At 28.6% G+C, this 27,620-nt stretch overlaps 2 protein-coding genes across 7 annotated transcripts; one reads left to right on the top strand and one right to left on the bottom strand.

Annotated features, from left to right (window-relative positions):
- Nucleotides 1–122: 122 nt before the first annotated feature.
- On the bottom strand, nucleotides 123–6,436 carry LOC107438860 (uncharacterized). 2 transcript variants are annotated; one of them, XM_043046280.2, is made up of 3 exons: nucleotides 5,275–6,149; nucleotides 4,808–4,830; nucleotides 694–859 (listed from the first exon to the last, which is right to left on the bottom strand). In XM_043046280.2, exons 1-3 carry the CDS (start codon nucleotides 6,009–6,011, stop codon nucleotides 834–836), a joined length of 786 nt encoding a protein of 261 aa, XP_042902214.1. In that variant the 5' UTR covers nucleotides 6,012–6,149; the 3' UTR covers nucleotides 694–833. The 2 variants fall into 2 exon arrangements, with proteins under 2 accessions (XP_015906747.2, XP_042902214.1); XM_016051261.4 differs by lacking the exon at nucleotides 4,808–4,830 and having other exon boundaries at nucleotides 123–859; nucleotides 5,275–6,436.
- LOC107438861 (TGF-beta-activated kinase 1 and MAP3K7-binding protein 2) lies at nucleotides 6,373–27,162 on the top strand. Of its 5 annotated transcripts, none has more exons than XM_043046295.2 (8): nucleotides 6,396–6,507; nucleotides 8,176–8,361; nucleotides 9,093–9,181; nucleotides 9,955–10,617; nucleotides 14,889–15,025; nucleotides 18,949–19,045; nucleotides 20,705–20,767; nucleotides 23,779–27,162. In XM_043046295.2, exons 4-8 carry the CDS (start codon nucleotides 10,002–10,004, stop codon nucleotides 23,985–23,987), a joined length of 1,122 nt encoding a protein of 373 aa, XP_042902229.1. In that variant the 5' UTR covers nucleotides 6,396–6,507; nucleotides 8,176–8,361; nucleotides 9,093–9,181; nucleotides 9,955–10,001; the 3' UTR covers nucleotides 23,988–27,162. The 5 variants fall into 5 exon arrangements, with proteins under 5 accessions (XP_042902226.1, XP_042902229.1, XP_071036378.1 ...); XM_071180277.1 differs by having other exon boundaries at nucleotides 6,435–6,561; XM_043046298.2 differs by having other exon boundaries at nucleotides 6,443–6,507; nucleotides 8,266–8,361.
- Nucleotides 27,163–27,620: the final 458 nt, after the last annotated feature.

Here is a 27,620-nt window from a genome sequence, read left to right as displayed (position 1 = left end):
CCGCTAACGGCCTTAGGTGCCTCGATAAATTTTAATGATGATGATGAAAAGAGGGGAAAGTGGCTGACATGTTACAATAACCGAAAATAGTAAATCCTCCATCTAAATAAATCAAGACAGTATACATAAAATAACTTTATTAAAATTTGTACAGAACACCTTTTATAAGCTCTTTTGAGGTACTTGACCAAGGTGACGTCTCAGACATTCTGTCTCTGTTTAAAAAATATGAGCAACTTCTAATGGTCAGAAAAGAAAATGATGATCAAGATAATAATAAAAAGCAAATAAATAAAATTATCAAAAAATAAACTCTAAGGAATGATTAATTTCGATCAAAATTGTGCGGCAAATGATAAAATTCTTCTAAGTAAAATTGAATGTATATTATAGATCAATCATTTCAACTTGTAAGTATGATGTTAAGCTTTTAGGAAGATTTAGCGATGTTATACCGAAGGGCAGATTCCAAGATTTTTGTAGGTGACTCTTAATGGCACACTTGGTGAGATGCTTCAACGATCGAGGTTGTAAAGTTGTGACGTTCTCTTTGAAAAACAAAAGGGCATAAAAATCACAAAGTTCCATAAAGTTTTTTTCAGTCGAGGGATAGAAACTACTAGTGGGAGGTTGTCGAAGGTGTTGGTTAATTTCAGTTTTCAACTCTTGTAAAGTAACAATAGGAGTGGGTAGAACACTCCAGAGGAGTACAATGCATTTTGACATGGAGGTAAATTTTGTCCGTGATCGGCATCTCGCCACATTTACTAGAAATAATAACACTTCAGTAACTGTTTTTCTTCGTCTGGATGATTCTTCAGCAAGAGGTACTCTCAGCCATTCGTAGACATAATCCCGCCTAAAACAAGGTGTAAATGGGTTAGATGATATAAACACATAAAGCGTTTTTCAATCTAATTTAAAAATCTGTTTGGATCGAATACAAAACAAGGGTGCATTACTTTTGAGACAGTGATAGACGTTTATTACGAAAAGTGACGTGAACTATTTTCACCTTTTCAGTCTATTTACAAGAATTTTTAATTTCTTTCTATTGTTTCTTTTTAATTATCTATCTGTTAGGTTTTACTTTTACGTTTTTTTATTTATTTGTATGGCAATTCGTCTAAACTTCCAATAGTAACAAACAAAACATCAGAAAAAAAAAGATAAATAAAAGACTGTCATTTTTATGCACAAATGTAAAAATTATAAAATTTAAAAAGAGAAAATAGTACTTTTTTCTCATCAAGACATAAAATATATGTATTGAAAACAACTACATTTTCGTCCTTTTTGAAATTTGCAAGTCGAAAAAAAGAAAGAAAGAAAATAAATAAATAAATAGGCAGTTTAAAAATCGTGAAATCTAAGCTGTACAATAAAGAAGGATTGATGATAAAACCACAAGTATTAACGACGAAATCACATGAATTGGACGCAATAAAAAGGGGTAAATAAACCGTAAGTTTTGTGATTCATGTTTTGTAATAAATAATATCGTATAAAAATATCAAGATTTAAAAAAAAATATATTAAAAATACAGTCAATCAGTAGAAATAACTGTCGAAAATTTTTCTTAAAAAATTATAGAATTATCGCATCAAATAGTGAATAATCAGGTGCGCGATTTGAATTTCGCGTATCATAATATCGGGGATTTTAAAAATCATGTAAAAACCAACATTAACTGGAAAAGAAACGAAAAAAAAAACGATCGAACTATGCATGGATTTAGCGCAAAACAAACGGGTCGAAAAGTAATCACTCATTTATGCGTTTCGAATTTCTCGTTTCTTAATAATATCGCGATTTAAGAAAACCACGTGCAGTCATTGTGAAAAAGTCAATCAAAAAAAACAGNAAAAAAAAAAAAAAAAAAAAAAAAAAAAAAAAAAAAAAAAAAAAAAAAAAAAAAAAGGTATCGTCACGTCAAAAGTGACTAATAAATGCACGAATTGAATGTGTCAGGGCTCGAAATTAACGGTGGTCTGTGACCACTAAAATCGGAGTCGGACCAGCATAAAATAATAAACAGTAGTCCGCCGCAGCCGATCTCCGTTAATCTATTCTCGCGGCCGATCTATTCTCGATCTTACGAAACTTAAACGATCTTACTTAAAACTATTTCAGAGCTTATTCAAAAAAAATTTTTTGAAATTTTTTATACAAAATTAATATTAATCAATAAAATGCGACTTAAATCAAAAATTTATGATTTTTTTAAAAAAAAAATCATGATTTTTTCAATCAAAAATTTAAATTTTTTTTTATTATTTGCAGCTAATAGGAACGCATAGACGGACCAGTAAAGTTTTGTGCGGACTAGTAAAATGTTTTAGTTACTGGTCCTATGGACCAGTAATTTTTTTTAAAAATTTCTACCCCTGCACAGGGTGCATAGTCAAATTATTCAACAAAANTAAAAAAAAAGAACAAAATTTATGGCAATAATAGCCGATAAAACGATTGGAACACAGCATGGATTTATGATGGTATCGACGCAAATCGGTGATTACTCAAATGCGCGACTCCATCGGAATTCTAAAAAATATGAGAAAATCAATCGCATTCGTTATCTCTAAAAGAAAAGAAAAAGGATCGAAACACGGATTTGCGATGGTATCGAGCGCGTTGAAATGCTCATTTCGAAATTTCCATATCGTAATATCATATTAAAATTTATTTTGATCTAATTGTAGCTAAATAAACAATGAGACAAGTATATAACATTCATGAAATAATTCTTCTGTTTTACATTGGAATTTGCAACAAAATTGCTACTCACTGAAATATAACATAAAAAAAAGCATAATTTTTTTCTTAAAACCATCATCATTTCGGAATTACTTATTAATTCCTTTTGTGTTCGCCTCAGTTCTTTATTATTTCTAACCGAGGCTGTTTTTTCTTTTCTGTCCTCAAAGTTCCGTTTTTGTTTAACAAATCTGCATGCATTATCGCGAGTGAATGAGAGTGTTAGTTACGGCGATAATGTTTTGTTAACGAGATTTTGCGTAAGTGACAAAAATAAATTTTACATTAGCAAAACTCCGAGAAAATTTTGTAAGAATATAAATTATTGATTTTCGTGAATCATAACCCAAATTGACTTAGCGAGAAATATACATCAAATTACGAGAATTCTACTTATCTGAAACGGATTGTTTAAACATCAAGTAAATGCGTTTTTATTTTATTCAAAACCCAAGTAGTAGCTAAAAGAATATATTCATTAACTAAAACAAATAACCGCTTTCTTAATAGGAAGTGTTCTTGCATTGCATCCTATAAAAAATTCAGGCTTCAATGGGTCTCCCACTGTTAAAATAACCATTGTCTATATGCACCTTTAAGTGTTCATTTTCTCATAGTTATAGAAGAAAGCTTTCAAGTTTCAACCACGCAAAGTGCAACAATATTGTTGGTTATCATTACAAATAAAATAGTCTGAATGTGAACCTTAGCTTATGGATGATAATAATCAGGGGTCTGTCCAGACATTTTGTAAAAGGTCCTGTTTCTGTAAAATTGTGAAAAAATTACTCATAATTTGTGATATATAAGCGTTAATTCACATTCTTTCAACCAAGGTCCCGCTTTTGTGAATTTGTGCAAATAGGGTCTTGTTATTGTAAAAATTGCTAAAAATCTTTTCAAGAAGTTTTTAAATTGTAAATAGATACAAGATTATGCTCAACAATTGATGCTACTAATTTAGACATGCAACATGAAAGTACCAGTTACCAAAAAAAGCTGAATTCAACATAAACACAATCAAACATTATGAAATTAATAAATGTATGGAGCTTAAAAAGCTGAATTCATAGTAAAAGCTGAAAACTTTCATGCCTGATGCAAATATTTGGTATTTAGTCTATACTTCTCAATGCAAAATGTTCATTTTGGACAAATAATGGAAGCAAAATCACTCACATTTTTAATAATTTCAATTGACATATTTAAAATAATAGAACTTAGTTATGTATCACTTTTAATGTATTACTCATTAAGCAAACTAACAATTCTTAAATTTATAATATTTTATTTAAAAAATTGCCAGAAATTAATTTTTACTTACATAATATTCTATAAATTAATTTCACGAATAAATATAAATTGATAAATTATTTATTTACAAAAAAAATTATCATTTAATAACAATAAGAAAGTGCACACAATGTTTGTAAAAGTAGAAATATTTTCTTAGAATACTACATTTGGAATTTAAACATAGGGAAACTTGGAAAGATTAGTTCGTTTTCCCACGGGGATGGGTTTATTCGATTAACAAAACAATAATGAAGATAAAAAAATTTGTGAAGGGTCTGATTAAAAGATAAATTATTTTGTGAGGGGTTGATTTTTATGAAAATAGATTAATTTTCAGAAATTAATTGTCTTTTCCTTTTAAGAGAAATTATGTTGATTCAACAAACTCAATTCAAATTCATATCGAGCAAATAAGATTGACACGAAATATTTGATATTATAATTTTTTTTTTGTTGGAACATTTGTTATATGCATCTGAAGTTTTTAAAAACTGAAAGTTTTGAAAAGGGGTTCTATATCTGGAACCTTGCTGACCCTGTCTCAAAGTAACATATAATAAGGATTAATGATTATAAAGTGTTTATATTTGAAGTTTTTTAACAAAGGCAATTGACATCTAGGGCCGTCACAAAGTTAAGACAAAAATTTGCTAATCACTAATTTTTTTGAGAGTATAGCTGAATATTAAATATTTTTTCAATTTTAGCAGATAAACTCTTATTTGTCTTAGCAATATCTTATTTTACACTTACCTATATATTTTACATTGCATGACCTACAAAAAGATGAATAAATGAACATTGAATAATCATGTAACTAAAATAAACAAAATTTTTTTTAAACATAAAATGGGAAAGTGAACATTCAGAATAAATCAAAATATTACTTACCAATCAATCTAAAAATAGAAAGAAAAGTAATTGGTAAAATATTTAATACAATGTACGACAGTAAAAATTAGAATACAGAATCTTTTTAAATAACACTTTTACTGTTTGACGTAGGCAAAAATATATTTTAGCTGATAAAATTTTGATTCAGTAATATATATAATTTTATTTTAGTTATGATACTAAGCTACAGACTTTTATGTTTATTATACCTTTATATTATATAGGACCCAATTTCGGCATTTTAAAATTTTGCTTATAAATAACCTACGTTCAAGCTTCTAGAATTGTATATGAAATCAGCCCTGCTTTAAAATGAATTGACTTACCAAGTCTTAAAATGGTTATCATAGGTACAAAGCCTTTGTGAATTTGGTTTGAATCCATACTGAAGTAAAATAGTCAATTGTTCGAGACAACCAGTCAAAAGAGCTGCAGTAACAGGACAATATTTAAAGTCAGTCAATTCATGCCCATCAGTCCAAGCTCCCCAGAAATCAAAATGAAGAGCATGAGCAGCTCTCATAACGCATTTTAAGAGTTCTGCAGCTTTAAGCTTGCGATTTTTACCAATTACACCAGACAGCACTGCTATTTTAGATTTATTTTGCACACACAATGTTTGCCAAAGCTCTAAGAATAAAGTAGGATCATCACATCCTTTTTCAAGCAATTTATACGCTATGTAATAATACAAGTACGAAGATTCATCAGCGTTATAAGTCAAATGAGATAACCTCCACACACGGAGAATTTTTTGTACCAAAATTGGTAAATCGTCACGATCACTCTGGGAGATATCGTTTAACACAACAACCTTGTAGTGTTCGTAAATTGCAAGTGAGCAGTAGTGATGAATTTCTGACTCACTAAATGTAATATGAAACCAAGGAATACGATGGGAGGATAATTTTTTATACTCGTAATCGATAAGATTGAGATAGTCAAGGAATGGTGATTTGCCCCACTCAGACCAAACAAGTTTTCTTGAAGAAGATTCATATATATTAAAAACATTTTTCAGAGTTTCTAAACTTCTGGATCGTTTCAGTTCATTATACAACATAGTTTACGAAAAGGCAGAAAAACTAACATGAATTTTAATGATGATTCAAAAATGAATTTCAATCAGATTTAAGTTTAAAATTAAATTTACACACCAACTCAAATTCCGCGCTACAAAATTCGACGAACACTTACCAAAATAAACAAGATATGCATCGATATACTTCGAGATTATATCGATATATATATTTCAGTACCTCTATTTCCATATATTGATATATCTTCGATTTTTTTTTTTATAAAACGATATTAGTTAATTCTATTGCAGTTTTAGGTTGGGGGAAATTTTTAAAGCATAAAATTTACCCTTTATATTTTATTAAAATCCAAAGTTAAGTAAATATAAAAGTTTAGGGTATTATTTTTGGCAGTACAATATAGTTCCCAAAAAGCGACGTCAAGAGAACAAACATGACGACATGACGTAATCTATAAACATTGACAGTCATGAGAGTTCAAAATTGTTTAACAGCTCAGCTGAGATGAAAATACTGCAAGTAATCGTTACCTTAAATGTTGTCAATTTTCAATTTAATTTCAAGAATAGATTTGTAACGATCTTTTGAGTTTTAGTATTCTAATTTTATGTTTTTGGAAAATTATTTTTACACTTTTTAAAATGTATTTTAATAAAATGTTGTTTGGTCATACTCAGACATAATCTATATTTCTCACGACAATTGTAATTAGTAGCTATTTCATATTGTGTTTTATCAACTCTTATTATTGAAATCTGAACAGAAAAAAAGGATTATTATCTATTTACTATTAAAATACTTTCTTGTTAGTAAATTTTTTAACAATTTCAAATGTTCTTATGATATAAAATTGATATTTTGTTTCTTAATCCCTTGAATATTTCAAAATTGTAACCGAAAAGCTCAGAAATGGCTGTAAGGAAATTTTTAATGTAAAAGTGCTGCCAATTTAAATATTATGAAGTTAAAACAAGCTATGATGCTTCAAATGAAGAAATTTGCTTTTCAAAGTATTTCAAATATGTCATGTCAGGATTTCTGCATAACCTTGCCGTAGTTTGTTTGATTATATATATATATANTAACCCTGCCATAGTTTGTTTGCCTATATATATATATATATATATATATAAATACAAAAGGGATAAAAGAAATGAGAGATTATCAAAGAAAATTAATAATAGTTTTTACTTACTGTGCTTAAGCTGCAAGTACATCCAACTCATAACTAGCACATAGAGAAAACAAGGAAAAAGGTATAAAGAATTTTTAAATGAGAAGAAAAAGTTATTAAAAAGTGTTTTTAAAAAGCTTATATATATAATACAAAAACATTTTGTAGATTTAAGGATTATTCTTGGTTTGCCTGAACAAACTTTCCTATGCTTACCAATGGAGGTGCATAAAGGGTTTCTTTTCTTCTTCACACAACAACACCAATAATGATTTTTATGGCCCCTTTCATTCTCAAGTATTATATTTTCATGAAGTTTGGTATTAGCCCCGAAGTTCACAACAAAATCCTTTTTTTTTTATGAAAATTTTTATGAATTTGTTTATGTTTAAAGAACCTAAGATCAGTGTGTTGTGAAATCAAAGTATAATTTTGACCATTGCTAACAAATTGCTCCTATCCAAAAAGTGATGGCAGTAACTCTCTTTGCTAATATTTTTAAACTAAACAAATTGATAAATATGTGCTGTCTTTTGTCGATATTTCCATCTTCGATTAAAATTATGTTTAAGAAAATTGACTTTATTGAATTATTTAACTTAATCATTGTAATTGTTATTAAATTTGGTTATTATCATTCAATTGCTTGAAAAGCTATGAATATAATTGTGAATATTTTATGAACAACTACTGTGAAACCTTACCTTATCCTTATCTAGGGTGGTCACTTTACATTGCAGATAACTTTTAAAATTTCCTTCACTTTTTGTGTCGAAACCATTTTATACCCCTTTCTTAGAACTGATACCCTCTTAACATGGTAATTTGTTTCTAAAAATGTTCTTAACGTGTAATATCCATTGATTTTTAAAAGTTATTCTTTAGTTCAAACAGGAATTTTGATCAAAGAAGCTGCAAAAGTAAAAATCTTTTATGGCTTTGTTTTGATTGGCTGATTATAAATATTTTAATTTATGTTTATATTGTGTATTGTAACAACCCCTTTTTTAAAGATCTGAATGAGGCCAGATGACTTCAAATCGGTAAAACACAACTATTTAAAAGTTTCCGACTCTTCCTTGATGGGTATATCCTTTTTCCAGTTGGTTAGAGCAACTGGCTGCAATCATGGAAGTGTTTGGTCGAAATCTTGCTGTCTGCCTGCGAGCATCTCACACCTGTCCATGATTTTATTAAGTGTAATTAAATAATAATTTAATTCTTTATTTCTCATTATATATTTATTGAAATGTCATATTAGTAAAAATAGTTAATAGCATTATATTTTGCGCATATCCTTTTCCGAAATTGATATTTCTTCTGAGACGACACTTTTTTGTGTCCTAAGGATTCACTTTTAAATATTAAATTTGTAGTTATTAAAATAGATTCTAACTATAACATGAATTTATTTATTTTCATTTGTAGCTCCAAGGTCCTAAAAAACTGTTGGACATGGAATAAGCTTTTAAATTTTATTTTCATCCAAGTTTGTTTGCTTTACCGAAGTTTTTCTGTATTGCATAAATACTTCGTTATTAATCATTAAAATAAAATAAGATTCTGAAATACCATTGAGTTGGGGATGCACTTTCGAAGAACTAAAAATTAAAAAATTATTTTTGAAGAGCATACTACAAAGCTTTAAAGGAGGTATATAAAGATACACTTACTGCTATTATAAAGCGATAACATTGATACAAATCTACATAATTTTACTAATGAGTGAGCTGATTAGTTTCAAGTAGTCACAATAAAATGAATCAGCTATTTTAAAGGTGTTTAAATGATTTTTTTGTCTTCTAAATTGCTAATTATTTTCATTTTTATTAAGAAATAAATAACTTTAGCAAAATAAAAAGTTGATCATATGAATTGAAATTAAGAATTATGTACAATAGTATTTCTCTGACAGTGTCTTCTTTTACAGATTCCTAGAATCCATAAAGTGTCCATAATCCATAAATCGTATCTGCTCATCTTCAGGCTTTTTAAATCTAGTCAAATGAGACTTCCTATGTAAGCAGCATTTTGTTTTATTTTTTTCATTGTATGCATGATTATTATGATATCTATGATATTTTATCATAAATATTGAATTAAATCAATAAATTTTTATTTCTTTGAACAATTTTTTCCCTCTTATTTCAAAATGTTAACCAGAAAAAGTGAATTCGAAATAAAATATTATGTATTGTTAAAAAGGCATTGTTGTCAGTTCATTGTTATGTTCTTGTTATAGATCTTTCTTTAATAATGCTTACTTTTATATGCATACCTTTATATTTAAAGAGTTAAAAATAATATTGTGAGGACTGTAATTTTAAACCTTTATTGCTAGTTACTTTAGTTCTTCGATACTGTTTAAAATAATTTTACTATGATGAATCCACTTATGTTCCTATTTTAATTGTCTTATCTTATCTATGATCAATAAAACTGAAAATAGTGTAATTTTTTCTAATGAATTGAATTTATAGCCATGTATAAATAGTAATTTTTTTCTATATTTATAATAACATTTGAAGTTTTTTTATTTATTATGTATTATAAGATTTTTTAAAATTCCATAGAATGACAATTTAATTTACCTTATAATTTCAGTCAATTTTTAAGGAATCTGATTATTTATTTATACAATGCCAACTAAATATATATAGATTTGATATATTTTTACAGCTATATATAAAATATATATATATAGCTGTGAAAGATAAATAAATTTGCAATTGTAATATAAATTGCATAAACATAATGATATTTAAAGTTGAAATTTTTTTTTTATTTTGCAGATATAAAAATTTTTTGAGACTGTAAAAACTTAATTGAATTATAGAAAATGGCCACTGGCAATGTTGATAGTCCTATTTCTGATAGAATCTGCAGCTTACAGCAATTGAATTTAAATATTTTCAATAGTGCAGATATTTCTGATGGGCAAACATGTTTAAACATGCAATCTACTAATATGAACAGTGCTACTTTCAAAGAATCTGAAAATATTGAAGAATTTACTAATCAGTTGTTGAATGCGTGTGGTAGACAATCTTCTGTTGATGACAACTGTGAAAATAAACAATCTTTCACAGATAGTTCAAAAGACTGCTATTCAGCTGTCATGGATAATAATAAAAATTCATTAAGTCATGGAAACTTTGACAAACATGACTCTTATGCCATTTTTCAAGCACAAAATGCAATGCCTGAAGAACTTTTTATCAATGTGGAAAGTGAAGATGAAGGTGTACATAGTTGGAGACCAAATATGTCTTCTACAGCCTTATGTTCAGATTTTTTTGTGACTCCTGGTCTTGTGTGTGAAGATATGAACCTCAACTTTCAAAATGACTCTCCTAAATGGACTTCTGAGATTCAAAATTCACCTTTAGTGTTGAGTTCAAAATTGCCTCAGCTGGCAAACCAAGCTGCCAACTATGCAAAAATGGATTTATCAAGTAGGAAATTATTATATAACTTTAAACAAGAAATTTATAAATCGCTTTTATTTGATGAAGAATTATTTTCTCTTATTGTTATTAATTACTGGTTTCTAAAACCTGTTTAATTTTAACTTTTAAAAAAGAAATGATCTCGTTGAATTTTAAAGTGTTTAGAGTGAAGCCTAGTTCTATGCTAGTAAGCTTTCACAATTCTTTAAGTCCATTAACAGATTTTTAATTTCTTTACATTGATTAACATTAGGAAACTAATTTATTTTCACTCAACATTGCCTTTTTGTCTATAAATTTTTTTGGGCAGACACGACATGTTTGGCAGTCCTTTTATATAAAAACTTCAATTTCATTACAACTTGATGTTTTGTTTTCAACTTGAAAAAGTTGGACTTAAATTATACCAGATAGGTTCTTAATTTTATAAGAGTGGAAAATAATACAGCATACAAAAAATACATTTCAGATATTTAGCACTAATAAGTTAATCAACACATTAATGTGTTAATACAGTGTTCTCCCTAAGCATTTTTAGAAGGCCGGTCTGACCTTTGATTTCTAAAAATGCACTCTCCTTGCTCTTTTTTTTTTTTCCTAATCAAAAATAAGCTGCCATTCCTTAAAAACTTTGCCTTTTTATTTTTAGTGGAAAAGGCTATTTTCTTAACCGCCTGTTTCAATGAAAAGTCCACTTTCGATTTATTTAGTTATTATTTTTATTACCCTTAATTTTAAATTTTATTTCTTCGTTTTAGTAAGATTTTTTTTATGTTGTCTAGTTATATAGCTAAAATTTGCATGATATTAAACTATAGAGATATTCACCTGAAGTTTTTTTTCCTTCATTAATTTTGATAAAATTATTCTAACATATTGTATATGCTCTTAGATCAGCTTATTAACCTAAGTCGGGATTTCTTTATAAAGAAGTATATTTTTTTCTTCCAAAACACTGAAAAAAGCAGGAAGTAATTACAATCTAAAAATGACCAGTACAATTGTTTAGCGATAAGTATTAGCTTAAATTTGACGCCCGGTGGCTGAGTGGTAGCGCTTCGCTTTCCCGTGCCACAGATCCTGGGTTCGATCCTCGGACTGGACAGGGTTGACTCAGCCTTTTATTCCTTCAGTGGGTCCATAAATAGTACCAAGCATGCTTGGGAACTAAACACTGGGGGTTTCGAGTTCGGCTGACCACCTAATCGGAACATCTGCTCTTACACTCCAGAGCCCAAGGTCAAGAAAATTGAGATGGTCACAGTAGGCCTTGGCCCTCTATGGGCTGTCGTGCCACTGAGTTTAGTTTGAATTAGCTTAAAGTTAAACATATAAAAATTTATATAGTATAAAAAAGTTTAAAATTTTCCTTCATATTTACTCTCTGAAATTTTTTTTCTTCTGGTTTTACTTTTATATAAAATTTTAAAATCTATTTAACCTTTTATAATGTTTTGTTTTTAAATGGGTAATGTCTTATTTTTCTAAATAAATATAAATATGTACTCTTACATCTAGATAAATTATGTGTACTTATTATGTTTAGTTTATATATTCAATTAAAAAAAAATAATAATTCACTGTTTAAATAACAATTACACACTGGAAAGATTAAATATTTCAATTATATTAAATTAATAATTCAGGAAAAATAAATTAAGTCTGATTATTATTATAAATATTTTTTTGTTAGGATTATTCTCAACTGGTCAAATTTTTATTATTAATATCTTTTTTTTTTGGGGGGGGGAGGGTTATATTAATTTTTTTAAATTTTTCCATTATTTTTTTAAGTACCTTCCATTTAAAAATGTACCATTAAATGATTATTTCCTCATGATTTTCAGTTTAAAGTATAGAAAAAGCTTTCAAAATGTTTATCAATTAATTCTTTTTTTTTTTTTTTTTAGTTTACTTTTTTGAAGGAAATTTATACAGAGATTGTCTCGTAGCTTGCCTTAATGATTTTTAAAAGCTTCAAAATTTTCTGTTATTTTGATAATGAACACAGAATACTTTGTGAAATATACACATAAAATTGTATAAGAAGGTAATTTTAAAATTGAATGTCAAACTTAGTTATTACACATTTTGATAATTTTTAATGGTGATAGATGTTTCAAAATTCAAATTGCCCTTTTCTCTGAGGATGGTCTTTTCTCTCTCTCTCTCTCTCTTTTTTCTTCTTTTTTTATTTCTAGGAAGAACTCAATATTAACAAAAAAATAAAGCTTTATGAATTTTCTTAGTTTAAGTTAATGACTTATTTTGTACTGGGGTGACATAATGCTATTAGTACTTGGAATAAATTTTTTATTAATAATTATAAAATATAATTTTATTTATAATGGAACATTGTATAATTTTTTCTAAAATTAGTGTTTTGTTTTGGGCATTGGTGTTTTTGCAAAAATTAGTGATCGTTATACAAATATAGTTTTAGACAGATGACAAATTGGATGAATATTTTTCTATTAGATTTTGATTTGTTGCCTTTTATTGGTTTCGATCTGAAGTATTGATTTTATCTTTTACATCTTATAAAAATTTTATACTCTTACAGAATTTTAAGCTCCTTCACTATTATGTTAATTCTATGGTCACAGAAGAATTTTTATTCATTTGAGAATTTTATCTGTCAAGACTATTAGCTTATTTTAAAAGATATTTATGAAAAGTCTGAACTGGTGTTACTTGTTAACTTACAATCTATAATAATTAGCACAAATACAAAATTTATGCTAATTATTATAGAAAGTAGACTAATTCTAAATTTGATTACTGATACTGACTGAGTTATTTAGAAATTATTTGCTAACATAAGCCTTTATATTAGTTTAATGTACATTCTTATAAATGCTCAAATATAAAAAAAAATACAAGGTTGGTTTTATATATATTTTCTTTTACTAATGTTTAACCTTATGAAGTCATACTCAAATAGCATTGAAAAAAAAGGAGGCTACAGGGTTATTATTTTTCAATTATTTTTTATACCCCATAGTTCAGGCCATCATTAAAATTTTCAAAAGGTTTTTATTTATTGCAGAAATTTTAATTTATAAACTATTGTTTGCTGAATTTTCATTATTTAGAATGATAATGAGTAGAAAAAAATTCTAATGAAAACCAAAATGAGTGTTAACTCTCAAACGATAGCAAATTATTCATTTTATTTATTGATTGTTTATAATATTTTTAGTTCAATTTTAATCTTGCTATCTGATTATATACCGTATATTCCGGCGCATAACGCGCCCCGGCGTTTAGCGTGCACCCGTAATTTCTAATTACTTTTTTTAAATTTTAAGATATACTCTTCGTATAACGCGCACGAAAATTTGGATTGTACATGTGCAATATCTCGTCTTTCAAGATCGTAAATAAAAAGTATTTTTCCCTATCTTTTGCAAAAATAAAAGAACTGAATTTGACATGTATGTGAGGGTAGAATTGAAAGAGCAATAATGTGATTCTGGATGGACAAAAATAGTGTTAAATTGTGGGTGAAAGACATCTGGCAAATCCGTCCTGGTTGCGTTAGAAAACCACAAAGCCTTTTAGAGTGGGACTTGTTTAGGTCCCACCTTACAGATAATACAAAAAAAATTGTAATTATAATGCAAAAAAATTTTAATAATTGTAATTGATAGCGGAAGAGGAATATAATGAACTATTTATGTAATAACGAAAATCAATGAACTACACAGGTAAGGGTATGTTATTTCTTTAAAATAAAAGTATTTTTCTATATTTAAATTTTTTTAATCCATAATTTTTTATATTCGGCGTATACCGCGCACCCGTAGATTCCAATGTTATTTTTTGTATTAAAAGTGCGCGATATACGTCGGAATATACGGTATATAGAACTTTGAAAAATCTCATAAATGGTGAAAACTTGAATACTAATCTTAATAAATGAACTTTTTAGATAAAACCATTTCAATTTTTATATATTATATATGTATATCATGATCTTTTAAAATGCTTTAACAGTTTTTCCAGAAATTTTCTTATGACAGTATTCTGTATTTATCGAAATATCTCGGAGATGAAAAATGTTCTCTTTGTGCCCGATAGATGTAGAGAATTGTAAGTTACATTTTTCACTGTGTATGTTACAAAATAGATTGTGTTCGAAATCAGGCTTAGGTTTGGACTTTTCAATTCAATTATAGAAGTTATTATTTTTATATATCTTCAAACTATTAGGACCCATCCCATAGCATAAATTATTACATGTTGTTCATATATTTTTTAATTTTGACCTTAAGGTTTCTTGCATGCACAAGTGGCTGACTTAAATAACGTTAAGTATGAAACAATCAATGCAAAGAGAAGGATTGCTGAATTGAAAGAAGAAATTCAGAAACTGACTAAAATTCTCCAGGAAAAGTTAATTGTGCAAAGGGTAAGATTTAAACTTCTGTGTGTAACCATTTTCCAAGAAACAATAAGAAAAACAAAATACCGGGCTAGCTTTGAAATTATTTATTTAATTAGTTACGAGCAGAGCACAGAAAACAGTTACAAATTACTAAAAAAAACACAAATTAACAAAACGAAACTCACATAACACTAAATGGAGAGATTATTTTGGAGATGTTCTCCAATCGGTTGCCGCAGTTCAACTCAAAAGTCTCGCCACAAGATGGCGTGGTGGTAATTCAGTTTTAAAGTAGTATAGTTCTGAAACAATAAGAATAACAAGATACCGGGCTAGCTCTGAAATTATTTATTTAATTAGTTACGAGCAGAGCACAGAAAATTTCAAATTTGAGTTATCACTTTTTGATGCACCCAATTCGCATCTGTGCTGCCATTTCCCAACAGTTTTTTTTGGCAGTTATTATAGTTAGTATGGATATTTCCAAATCATTTTTAAATTATTGATATCTTAAATACAGTATTATTGCAACTGGCAAACTTGAAATTGCACATTTGAGTAATAAACTTTTAATTCGTCTATTTTGCGATCATTTCTTGCAAATTCATGTTGGTTTTTAGATACCTTTCTCGTAAATTATTACTATTATTTTTGATATTGTTTCTAAAGTATCAAAGACTTTAATATTATTACAATACATAAAATTTCGAAAATGTGAGAGTTTCGCCCATTTTAAAACAGGTTAGTATACTACACAAATTCATCGCAGTAATAAATTTTTTATTGAATAAATTAAGAACCTTGGATATTATGGGTCGTTAAAGAACCACATATTTTTATGTGAATTACAATACTCTTTTTTGAGAATGTAGTGTCAATGCTTAAAAAGAAATCTTTACTGGTAATCCATGATTAGTAGTGCGGAGGTTGTACTATAAAAAAAAAGGGTAAACATAGAAAGATGAAGTGAAAAATTTATTTAACCTTAATTGGATGAGTCTTAAAAAATTATTTTCAAAACTTTAAGGGACTAAAAACTGTAAGTCTTAAAAGGGGAGAATACTATGACCTTTTGTTTATCTAGCAATGTAATAGTTATCTTAGCCAAAACTGCATCAATAATAAATTTTTTTTAAAAATCTTATCTGTTGTTGTCAAATACGTAAATTTAGATGCCTAGTTTTGATACAATGAAACTTATGTAGCTTGTAGCATGAAAGTAACATAAAACATTGTTATTTGAACTTTCATACGAGTGTAAATTATTAATATTTACCATTCAGTAGTTGCTTTATTGTAATCTGTCACATAATAATAATTATGTTGCATTTTCTGCAAAATTTATTGCAATAATGCTTTTAAAAAAACTTGTATGAAACCTTGGTTTTGCTAACACAGTCAAACTTGGATAATTCGAAGGGCTGGGGGCCTCTGTGAAACTTCGAACTATCCGAAAAATGTTATTTTTATGTCTTAAAATAATCACTCGTAACAGAAATTGTGAAATAAAGATTGTTTATTAATTTTAAATTAAAACGCTACAATTTTTAAAAATATTTAGCTATATCAGATTGCTTTAAAGAGCTTACTTGATTTTTTCTAACAAAATCTTCAAGAATATTTATAGCTCTAAACACAGCTTCCCTTGTCCTTCTGCATAGCGTCGATATTCTGATAAATGAACGACTGCCTCATTTGAAGTTGGAATTGACCTCTGTTCTTCTACCTCATCTTCAATATCTTCTTTGTCTTCTGTTGTAATATTCTTATTGTTTAGAACTTCAGATAGAATATCTGTATCCGATAACTCATCCATACTGTTTTCATCCATACTGACATAATCATCGAACGGAATGTTGTCTTCCCATGCAACTGGGGGAGGTAAATTTTCTTCATCGAAAAGATCTCTAGGGACAGTGTTCCTGATGAATCCTGCCTTCCGAAAACAATTTGCTATAGTTTTTTGGCTGACTGGACCATGCATTTAAACACATTCTTGAAGCATCAAGGAGAGTAATGAGAAGCTTTTGGGAAGATTCAGTAAGGCGGTGTTGAACGACTAGACATCTGTAGAAATGCTTCAGATTTTTAATGATGCCTTGATCTATTGGTTGCACCACTGATGTCATGTTTGGCGGAAGAAAAACAACCGTGATATTTTCCATAGTGGGTATCGATTTATGAGCAGTGTAGTTATCAATAAACAGGATGATTTTTCTGTTTTTTCTTTGGTATGTGCGATTGAGATCTAGTAGCCATTTTTCAAAAATATTCGCCATCATCCATGCTTTTGTGTTAGAATGGTATTCTATCGACTTTGATTTGACATTTTTAAAACACCTTGAAAATCATCAGTAATGGTAGTTTCTCAGTGCCGTCCTTGTTTGCTCCTATAAGTAAGATTATTCGGTCTTTACTGTGTTTTCCACCACTTCATTTTTCACTTTTAAAAGCAAGAGTCTTTGCAGGGGTACATTTGAAGAAAAGTCCAGTCTCATTGACATTAAGAATATCTCAGTCCTGTGTATACTCAATTTCGGCAATATTTTCTTTCCACTCATTTGCTGCACCTTGGTTTACACTTGAACTTTCACCACACACAGACTTGAACAAAATTCCATTTCTTTCCTTAAATCCGTCTAACCATCCGGAGCTTGCTTTGAAGCTTCTGTTACCTAAACTGATGGCAAATTCTTCCTCTTTTGCATGAACAAGAGTTCCACTGAGAGGGATGTTTTTGTCCCGTGCTTGTTTAAACCACTTTGCAACACACTCGTCCACGTCAGGATAATCAGGCTCTCTAGCTCGCTTGCGATTTCCAAGTCTTTCTTTATTTTTCAAAAAAGTCAAAAGAGTGTTAGACGCTATTCCAAACACTTTTGCGATTATGAATTTTTTTACACCCTTTTCTACTTCTCGAATTACAGCAATTTTTTCATCGAAATATAAGGTTGTATACGGGACACGGGGCTTACTAAACGACATGCTTGCACTGAACTATCACTGCAAAATTAAAATCGCGATATAGAAAACTCAAGTAATATCGACTACAGTCCTGGTTTTTAATGCCGTGATTATAAACCAGTTTCCCAGTGTCGGATGCAAGGTGATCTCATGAAAAAAATAAACGCACCACTATTGGAAGAACACTTGTCAATCAACTGCCCAATGACCTTTGAAGGATGACTCACGTAGGCATAACTTTTTTCAAGATCATGAAGACTTGCCTAGCCGGTGGCAATTTTTTCCCCCTCCGCTTCTACCAATGACATGTATGCATCCTATCAGGTGATTCGAAATACCCTTCCCGTCGTTCACAGATTTTATTTCAATTGGGAACTTCAATTGGGATTGGCTCACTTACAAGGAAAGGGTAGGGGACTACCTGTAGCCAAGGACAGGTGCGTGTGGTCTAGGTCAATTTCCTCTTTATTCCTGTTCTGTTTGAGCAGATAAGACTATTCTCCCTTCCCCTTGTCACCCCTAAAAAAATTTCCATAATAGCTGAAAATAACCAGATTACTTTTCAAAAATAACTGCATTTAAACTAGATTTTGTCATTTTTGAAAGGGCAAAAACTTCGTATTAAAGAAGTTGGATTTCAATATAACTAAGATTTTTTAGCATTAACTGAATATACATGTGTCTAGGGAAGGAGAAAAGCTTTGATTAATGCATGAATTCGAATTAAAGACGTTCAAATTATCCAAGTTTGACTGTAGTATATTTTAACGCTAGCAAACTTTGCACCTGATAAGGAAAACTGAAATCATTCTTTTAATGCTTTTATATTATTTCTTACACTACTTGACATACATTTTCTTCCATGAATGTAAGCTTTGTTTTTTGATTGCACATTTAAAATTAGTTACTAAAAAATAACCATTACTCTTTAAATTTGAAGGGCAATATTTTAATGCTTGTATGTTTCTCTTTTTATGTTATAGACATTAGATGTGGAGAAATTAAGGGAAGAAAATGCTCAGTTGAGATTAGAATGTCAGTGTCTTTGCATGGAAGTTGATTATTATTTAAAAGGCAAAGGTCAGATATTAACTTAAAATCTTTTTCAAATTAAGATACTTATTTTTAAATTCTGCTTACGGTTATAGCCTGGAGCTTATTTTATTGTATACAGTTTTTTTTGCTTCAAAAATCTATTTTTGATAGAACTGTTGTGAACTAGACAAATTAGTATTAAGTGGCATGTGTAATTGAGTTTGTAGTTTTAGCTTTTCCTCTTGCTACTTAGGATGATATTTCTCTTGTAACTCTTTTTTGTAATAATGAAATATATTAAATTTAGGTTAAAAAATTTCATGGTAACAGATTGAGATCATTTCATAAAAATCTGAGTACTCAAGTAAATCTGAGTACTGAGTACTTAATTTTCCCTTTTCGAAAGAGATTTTTCTTCTTCTTTACCATGTCGATTTTTGCCACATACCATGCAAAAGTGTGGTTTTCACATTGTTCCTATTCAAAGTTTTCACAATTCATTCAACCATTACCTTTGGTCTGTAGCGTATGAAAGCACCAATCATATTACATGTTTGATGAAATTCTTAGTCCGCATGTGCGTCTACTGAGCTGAGTTCGGTGAGATTACTGCACTCTCATGTGCAACTCTGCTGCATTTTGCAAGCTATTCTCAATTTCAGGCTTCATTTTTCACCCTCCGATATCGAAAAAAACCTCTCTATCTTTTTATAATGGCTAATGTAATCAAGAAGTCAGAAATTTTATCATGATCACATAAAGCTTTTAAAAATTATTTTGCATTTTGTTGATACATATAGTGCTTAAATTTTTTTTTTGAGTGCTTGAAAAGTACTTAAAAGGTGCTTATTTTTGTTATAAAATTTAGCTACGCACCCTGTGACAATTTCAAAATACTTATTTTAATATCTTTTTTTTTTATTTTATTTTTTCATTATATTAAGAANTATTAATTTTTTTTTTTGAGTGCTTGAAAAGTACTTAAAAGGTGCTTATTTTTGTTATAAAATTTAGCTACGCACCCTGTGACAATTTCAAAATACTTATTTTAATATCTTTTGATTTCATAATATTAAGAACTTATTCAATAAAATAAATGATTGAGACTTCTGGTTTTTGTGCCATTAAAAGTCTACATTAAATCAGCTTTCTACTACCGAGCATAACATTCAAAGTTATATTTCAAAAATTTAGTAAAAATGAAAAAGAAATTGTACCTTTGAATATCAGTATTTTTCAATTATTAAATAATCATTTGAATGTGAGTTTGTGATATGCTTGGTGTAAGGTTGGATCAAATAGCTGGAACTCTTAGGTCCATTATAAATAATTTGTTTAAATTCTCTTAATAACTTGGAAATGCTTCATTTTCTTTTGGCTTGTATTATTGTACTACAAAATTTTTTTTAGCATAGAATATTTTTCTTGGAATGTTAATCAATAATATTTTAAGAATAGCTATACAATTATTTTAATGTTAAGTTTACTAATTTTAGAGTATCTGTATTATTAATATTACTGATTCTAAAATGTAAGCAATATAAGTATTTGTTGCAATAAAATTATTTATACCGAATTTCCAGTGTTCATGAACAATTTCACATAATTCAGTTTTGCTATTTAATTACAAATAGTGTCCAGCTTCAGTAAATTTACTTTTTCCTTCAAATGACCCAAAATATGATACAGTATGTTTATTTCTAGCACCATTAGGTGAGATTGATGAAACCTTCTATCAGGATAAATCTCAGTTACAAAGAAATACTGGTAAGTTGAAATATTTACATATTTAATAGTTTTTTACTATCTTATTTCTTAAACTTTGTTGTCTAATATGGAAAAACAAGATAAATCTGTCTTCAAATTTACCAGTAAGAAAGGATAAAACTAATGCTAACAATTCCTTTTTAATTTTTTTAAAGCTTTTTTTGAAAGATAATATTAATAGTAGTATTAAATTGATAGCAAGAGAACTATTCTTAGAATATCTAAATTGCAAAATTGATTTATTTTATAATTTTTTTTAAAAAAATTGAAAGCTAAAATCAATGCTGTGGTTGCTATACCTATATCAAATCTTACCAACAAAAAAAAACTTTTGTTTTCTTCAATTAGGCCCCCCTTTTTTAAACAAGTTTTATTATATTCTAAGTGCAACCTTGGGCCAATTGGCCATACAATATCTTGCTGTCCAATATAAAATGCATGGCTGCTAAATTTGCAGATTAAATTGTATTTGTTCCAATTTTTTAACCTTGTACCAAAAAACGATTTTATGTCAAAATGTTCTAATTTTCAGTATTCTAGTGCCCTTTCACTCCTTGTACTGTTTTCTTTCAACTGAAAGTGGGTCTATAAACTAGAAGCAGGGCATGAGATTTTTATTGCGAATATTCGTAGAATTCCACGTATCTCAAAACCATTGGTTCACTGACTTCCACGAATCAAAAATTTATAATCCTACGAAATTTTGAAACGTTTTCTAAGTCCCGTTAACAAGACTTTTACATACATATGTATGATTCTTGCACCAATTTCATTCTTTTGGTTTGAAGGATCTTCACCATTTTGAATATTTAAAACTACGCTGGTATTTGTTGATATCGTGATTCTTATTCACACGATTTTAATATCAATCAACTATTTTCGTATTGACCTGATTTAAAAATTATTTGTTGGGATTCACGTAATTTAAATTTTTAATATCGAGCTTAATATTTACACGTTTTTAAAATTTAATATCGCGATTCATATTCACACAATTCAAATTTCCATTATCGAGATTTATATTTAAGTGTTTTTTTAATTCAATATTGTGATTCGTGTTCACGCGAGTTTAAAACCCAATGTCGTGATTTGTATTCACCTTTTTTAACAATCCAATATTGCTATTCGTATTCATGCTGTTGTAATATCAAACATCGATTTTTGTATTTATACACGATTTAAAATCTATGCGCCTAAATTTTTATTTACCCGAATTAAACCTTCAATATTGCAGTTGGTATTTTCGTTTTTTAAAATTCCATATTGCGATTCATATTATCGTGATTTTAAAATCCAATGTCGCGATTCTTGTAAGATGTAAGTTTTTTCTTGAATTATTTGCTACAAAGGTGTGATATTGAGCCGCGATGGCTCGGGATAGAGTGTTCGCCTTCCAATGAGATGAAGCGGTTTCGAATCCCAGCGACAGCCGGCCGATACGAATTCCGCATCCGGCTTGTACCGACCACAGTGCTGTCGTGAAATATTCTCAGTGGTGGATTGATTATGGGTTAGATTCTTCTTGTCGTCAGGCTAACCATAGGATGTTCTCGTGGTCTTCCTCTTCATGTAACGCAAATGTGGGGTAGTTCCAGCAAAAAGTCCTCCACAAGAGCAAATTTCTCCCAATACTTGATCCAGGAGTTTCCTGGATTGGGTTCAAAATTACGAGGCTACGTAGTTGGACATTAGTAGTCATAAACCCGAAAATTGGGTTTGGCTGTTCAAGGACGGTTAAAAAATAAAAAGGCGTGATATTCTTCATTAGTTATTTAATTAAAAATGTTACTTCAAAAAATTATGTTAAATATGAAATGTATGGTTTATAAATTGATATCGACCTTTATGCACATAAAATTTTCAGTTTTTTTTATTCTGTATCTCAATTTTCCCTGATTGTCTTATGCTTTGTGTTCCTATTTGTTGTTTTGAACAAGTTGACAGCTAGGAAAATGCAAAAATCAAAAAGTAAAAGAATCGCCAGTGTCAGTATTCTTCAATTTAGAACTATTAACTAGATGTCGTTTATTCAAAAACCATTCGCCCAAAGAAGCAGAATAATTGGATAGAGATGCTGCTGAAAGTAATCAATAACAGGGGGAATCTTGTAAAAGGCACTTCCATTTTTTACCCAAAGCAATATCACTATATATACCGAATGTTTTAAGTATATTAAAATGGTGTATAAATTTAAAACAATGTATTAGTTTGTAATTAGAAAGAGTCATAACTAATTTACAGTTAGTGGCTCATGAAATAATAAAATTGGTACAGAAGTAGAAATCCAAAGTTTACTTTAGTCTTCATCAATGATTTATAGATTCTTAAGAAGAGGGAAAAATAGTGTGTTAAAATCGAAGCCGACTTTTGCGAATACATTCACCACTACAATAAACCCAAAATGACTTAGAATCCATCACAAAACAATTTTCTTTCTATTTTATATATCAATAATTTCTTTCTATTTATAAAAGATAGCATTGCAGCTTGGAAATCAAAATTAAAATTTTTTTTCTCCTTTGCAAAGGTGATTTTAAAGCTTGAGACGCTAGGAGTATACTTCCCATTAAAGTTGCAAAGAAATTCCATTTCAATTATTTTGAGATTGACTGAAAGCACCAGCATTTCCTGTTTAGCATGAATATTTTTTATAAATGATTGAAATCGAAAAGAATTGCAGTTCTACCTTAGAAAAATGTTCTTTTTATATATATAAAAAAAAAACTCATTTATTTCATTAATTTTTAAATGATTAGCTATGAAAATTTCAGTGAAGGGCTGTCCATTGAATGGGTGAATTAAATCTTTCACAAATTTTATCAGCACAATAAAAAAAAGTAGGTAGTGATTTCAGTCTTTTTGTTTGTTTTCAAGAAGTTATTTAACATTTATGACATAGTGCTTTTTATCTGCGATGTACTGATATGCTTTTCATTTTTGTTGTTTGAACTTCTCTCCAAGCATTTTATATTTTACTCTTTTCTCTACAATTAGTTTATTTTTATTTTAAGCTACTAGTCAAGACCAGACTGAGGTTTCATCAAAATCAATTGATAGTTTGGAAGACGATTGTAAGAAATGGGAATGTCCTGTCTGCACTTTCGCAAACCATCCCGCTATAAATTCTTGCGAGATGTGTCAGTCTCCACGTTTTTATAGAAATCCTCTGCACTCCTCTGAGTTGAAAGACAGTTGCTTCTGCCATCCTGACTCCAGTTGATTATAATATTGATGAACTCTTAATAGTCCTTCCATATAGAATATTTAATTAAGTTAGTGTGTACAAAGATTTAGTAACTAACTGATTTTTAAAACTTTTTTTCTGATGCATTCTTCGTATTAAATTTAATTCAATAATTTAATGTCTAGGTATTCAATAATCTGCAAAATAGGAAATAAGTATTGGTGTTGTATAATAAATCAAAGTATATTTAGAATAACAGATATTTTCTTTACTTTTGACCTTAGCTACAGTTTGCACTTAAATTCACTTTTTTTACTCAATGGAAGTTTTGATAAGTATGTTCTACTAACAGCTTCAAACAAATTATGGACTAGAAAAAAGAAGCAAACATTTTCATGTTTCTGCACAATGATATCAAAAATCAATTGTGTTACATATTAACTAAGGAAATGTAAAATATGGGGTGGTATATTTTTCTGAGTTTTTTTGCATTTTCTCAAGTTCATTTTATTTTTATACACATTATTTTGTAGTGAATCTTCATTTTTAGATCAATCTATAAATTTGTACAAATATTAATTGTTTATATTATAACAGTTTAATGTAAATATGTTTAGTGCTTTATAGACTATCTTTAAATGAATAAGACTGATGACATTAATGTAGATGTTGACTTTTTTTCTCCTATTAACACATTTGTCCCATTTAATAAAATGTAGCTTTATGCAAACTTTTTACCTTAAGAAGGTGACAAAATTAATCTTTTTTTCCAGAAATTTAAATAAATATCTTGGATTGTTTTATTATTTGCATGCATGTAAATTAAAAGTTTAAAAGAAAAAAAAAATTATTTAAATATGTGGATTTTGCCAATGAAGTAATAGTTATAAGCAGTTAACACAGAGATGGGCAAACTATGTCCCGCCGGAAGGTTTTATCCGGCCTGCGGATAGAATTTCAACTTGCCGATCTGTGGCGAATATAAACAATACATCCATTTTCTTGTCTACTTTGTTTAAAGCTATTTTTCTTCTTTCTTTTTTATCAATGTACTGATGACCTTTTTACTTTCTCTATTTTTGTTCTACAAAACATAAATTAATGGAAATAGTAAGCACAGACAGCTTCAATTGGTAAAATGTTGAAAGCAGAAGTTCTTTATAGAATTGCCGTAGATTGACTCCTACGAGCGTTTGTCTTTCTTGAGGGGCAGACATATGGAATCTAATATAGGTGAATTGTACTTCACATTTGGCAGACCGTATTTTAAGCTCCAACGAGCAGATTTTTCTGCCGGTGCGAGTTCTAACATTATTTACTGCATATGGAAAGATTGCACACATTTATTTCATTGTAAAGAATGGTGAAATTATTAAATATATAAAATGGCTACTGCTTCTTTAACCCCTAAATGGCAACTAAAAAACGCGAAGTTGATTCAGAGTGCCATACGTTCAATGATGAATGGACTTTATTTTATTTTAGAAGTTTTTACTTGGCCCAACAAGCTTTTTTTTTTTCTTTCGATTTTTGCCCCTCGACCAAAAAAAGTTTGCCCATCCCTCAGTTAACACTAGATTGCCCAAGGAAGTCATTTTAACTGCTTTTTACTTTCAATTAGAAAAACAATGATGTATATAATGACACAATTTCTTAGAATTTCGTGACATTTTGTACAACATATAATTTTTTTTATTGTTAATATTTACAAATAACTCGTTACATAACTGTAAATGATATTAAAAATTAATTTGAAACAAATTTCTTTACACATTAGTTATTCTTTCATAATGCAGTCATTTTGACTGCTTTTGGGCAATATAGGTATTTCAATCTTTCTAGTGTTAAAATTGTAGTAAATAGAAATATTTTATTATTATTTAGAATGATTTGGATCTATTAGCAAACAATTCCCGTTTTTATAATGATCTTTATTTTTAGGTTGCTTTGGTTTCTTAATTTGAATAAATAAAATAACTAACTCTCTAAAACTTAACAATATAAAGCTAATTTTTGTTCTAATTGTGTTCCTAACTTAGAAAGTGTTCTTTTATTGTCTGGTGTTATGAAGTGCTTTCAAGTTCTGTTTATGTTTCCTGTATAATAAAATAAAAACTTTCAAAAATACCTTCATAATTATATAATATAAAAGTAATTTCACTTTGTTCAGATTAAATTTTTAAGAATCAGTCATCATGTTCCAGATTTTGTTCTTAATAGGTTTGAAATCTATTTCTTACATTTGATAAAAGAAACATTTATTAGCACAAATGAACTTCATTGTTTAAGAAATTTAAATGAGCCCTTTATCTATATTCACTGATTTTATTTAAACTTCAATTAAAAATTAACTTGCCTGTTTTTCCTTCTCTAGTTAAATTAACTTATTTTCATTGGTAAAGTCACATTTAAAGTGGATGACGAAAAAACAAATACATATTTAAGAATTGTGACTAAGTGATTATATTTATACATTCCTGAATAGACATCATTGTAAATGTGACTAATTAGTTACTAGGCAACTTAGCAATGTGTATAAAGTTATTGTAAGTTATATTAACTATTGTTGCATTTATATTGTTTTCGAAATTAATGTTGTGTGTAAACTTGTTATTTTTTAAAGAATTTTGTTTTAGTGTGTTTTAGATCATTTTGAATTTATGCTCAACCATACCATATATCTGGTGTCGACCTGTTTTATAACTTCCTTGTTTTGTTTACAAAATAGGTAATTTCTAAATGTTTGGTGCCATCACTGTCGATAAGCCGATCATTTTCTGTATGTGTCAAATCTTTTTCCTTATGAAATATTATCTTAACTTTTCTTAATTTTTTTAACATAATTTAAGTTTTGTTTCTAAAAAAACGTTATGTGTAAAGAAAATATAATGAGAGAAAATTCAAATCTAATTGTATATAACATATTCAAAATAATTTTCGAAAGGGGTAATTTGTAAAAATAAATTGATAGAGTTATTTATATCTATTGCATTGATTATGATGCATCGCTAGTACAACTTTATTACCAGTGTATCAGTCAGTTATTTGAATTTTGGAGGTTTGAAAAGTAGGCTTGTGCACTGAGATATATGGTATAGAATAGTTTCTTCGTTTTTAATTGGAGCCTTATGAGGTATTTTTTTTCTCAAACTCTATGATTACATTTTTCTGTATTAACTGAGTTTTTAAGAAATAAAAGCAAACATGACTATTTTTGTTGTTACTGTTTATATAGTAAGAAAAAACATGCATTTTATTTACAAAACATTAATCTTGAATAATCTTTCTAAGTAGTGACGACCATTTAAACACATGCCTTTTCATTCTAGAAAGTTTTTATCCTCAGTTGTGAAGAAATTAAATTGTAAAGGGTGAGATATAAAAGAGCAAACAAAACTAGTAGTTAGTCAAAAAGTAGGAATTGAAGAGAGCAAAGATTTTGCAAATTTTAAATTTAATCTTTCTTTTAAAAGATTTAGTTAATTAAGCAATTTGTATTCCATTAATCAAGGAAGCATTGACACTTACAAGTTTAAATTTATTTTAATACTTTTAGCAAAATTGGATACTGAAATTTTAGAAAAAATTATAATATAGAAAATGTTACGTGTACTGTGTATATGTACTATAAATTTATAAAAAAAACTCTGGAACTCTTAGTTTTTTATT

This window comes from Parasteatoda tepidariorum, chromosome 4 (assembly GCF_043381705.1).
Source record: "Parasteatoda tepidariorum isolate YZ-2023 chromosome 4, CAS_Ptep_4.0, whole genome shotgun sequence".
NCBI lineage: Eukaryota > Metazoa > Arthropoda > Arachnida > Araneae > Theridiidae > Parasteatoda > Parasteatoda tepidariorum.
Note: the sequence above shows the minus strand (reverse complement) of the source record. Positions and strands in the feature narration are given on the sequence as shown.

Coding starts and splice junctions, on each gene's coding strand:
- LOC107438860 (XM_016051261.4), bottom strand. CDS start 6,011: ATGTTGTATAATGAACTGAAACGATCCAGAAGTTTAGAAACTCTGAAA. Junction 860..5,274: donor GATAACCATTTTAAGACTTG/GTAAGTCAATTC, acceptor ACCTTGTTTTAG/GCGGGATTATGTCTACGAAT.
- LOC107438861 (XM_043046292.2), top strand. CDS start 10,002: ATGGCCACTGGCAATGTTGATAGTCCTATTTCTGATAGAATCTGCAGC. Junction 10,618..14,888: donor TGCAAAAATGGATTTATCAA/GTAGGAAATTAT, acceptor TTTGACCTTAAG/GTTTCTTGCATGCACAAGTG. Junction 20,768..23,778: donor TCAGTTACAAAGAAATACTG/GTAAGTTGAAAT, acceptor TTTTATTTTAAG/CTACTAGTCAAGACCAGACT.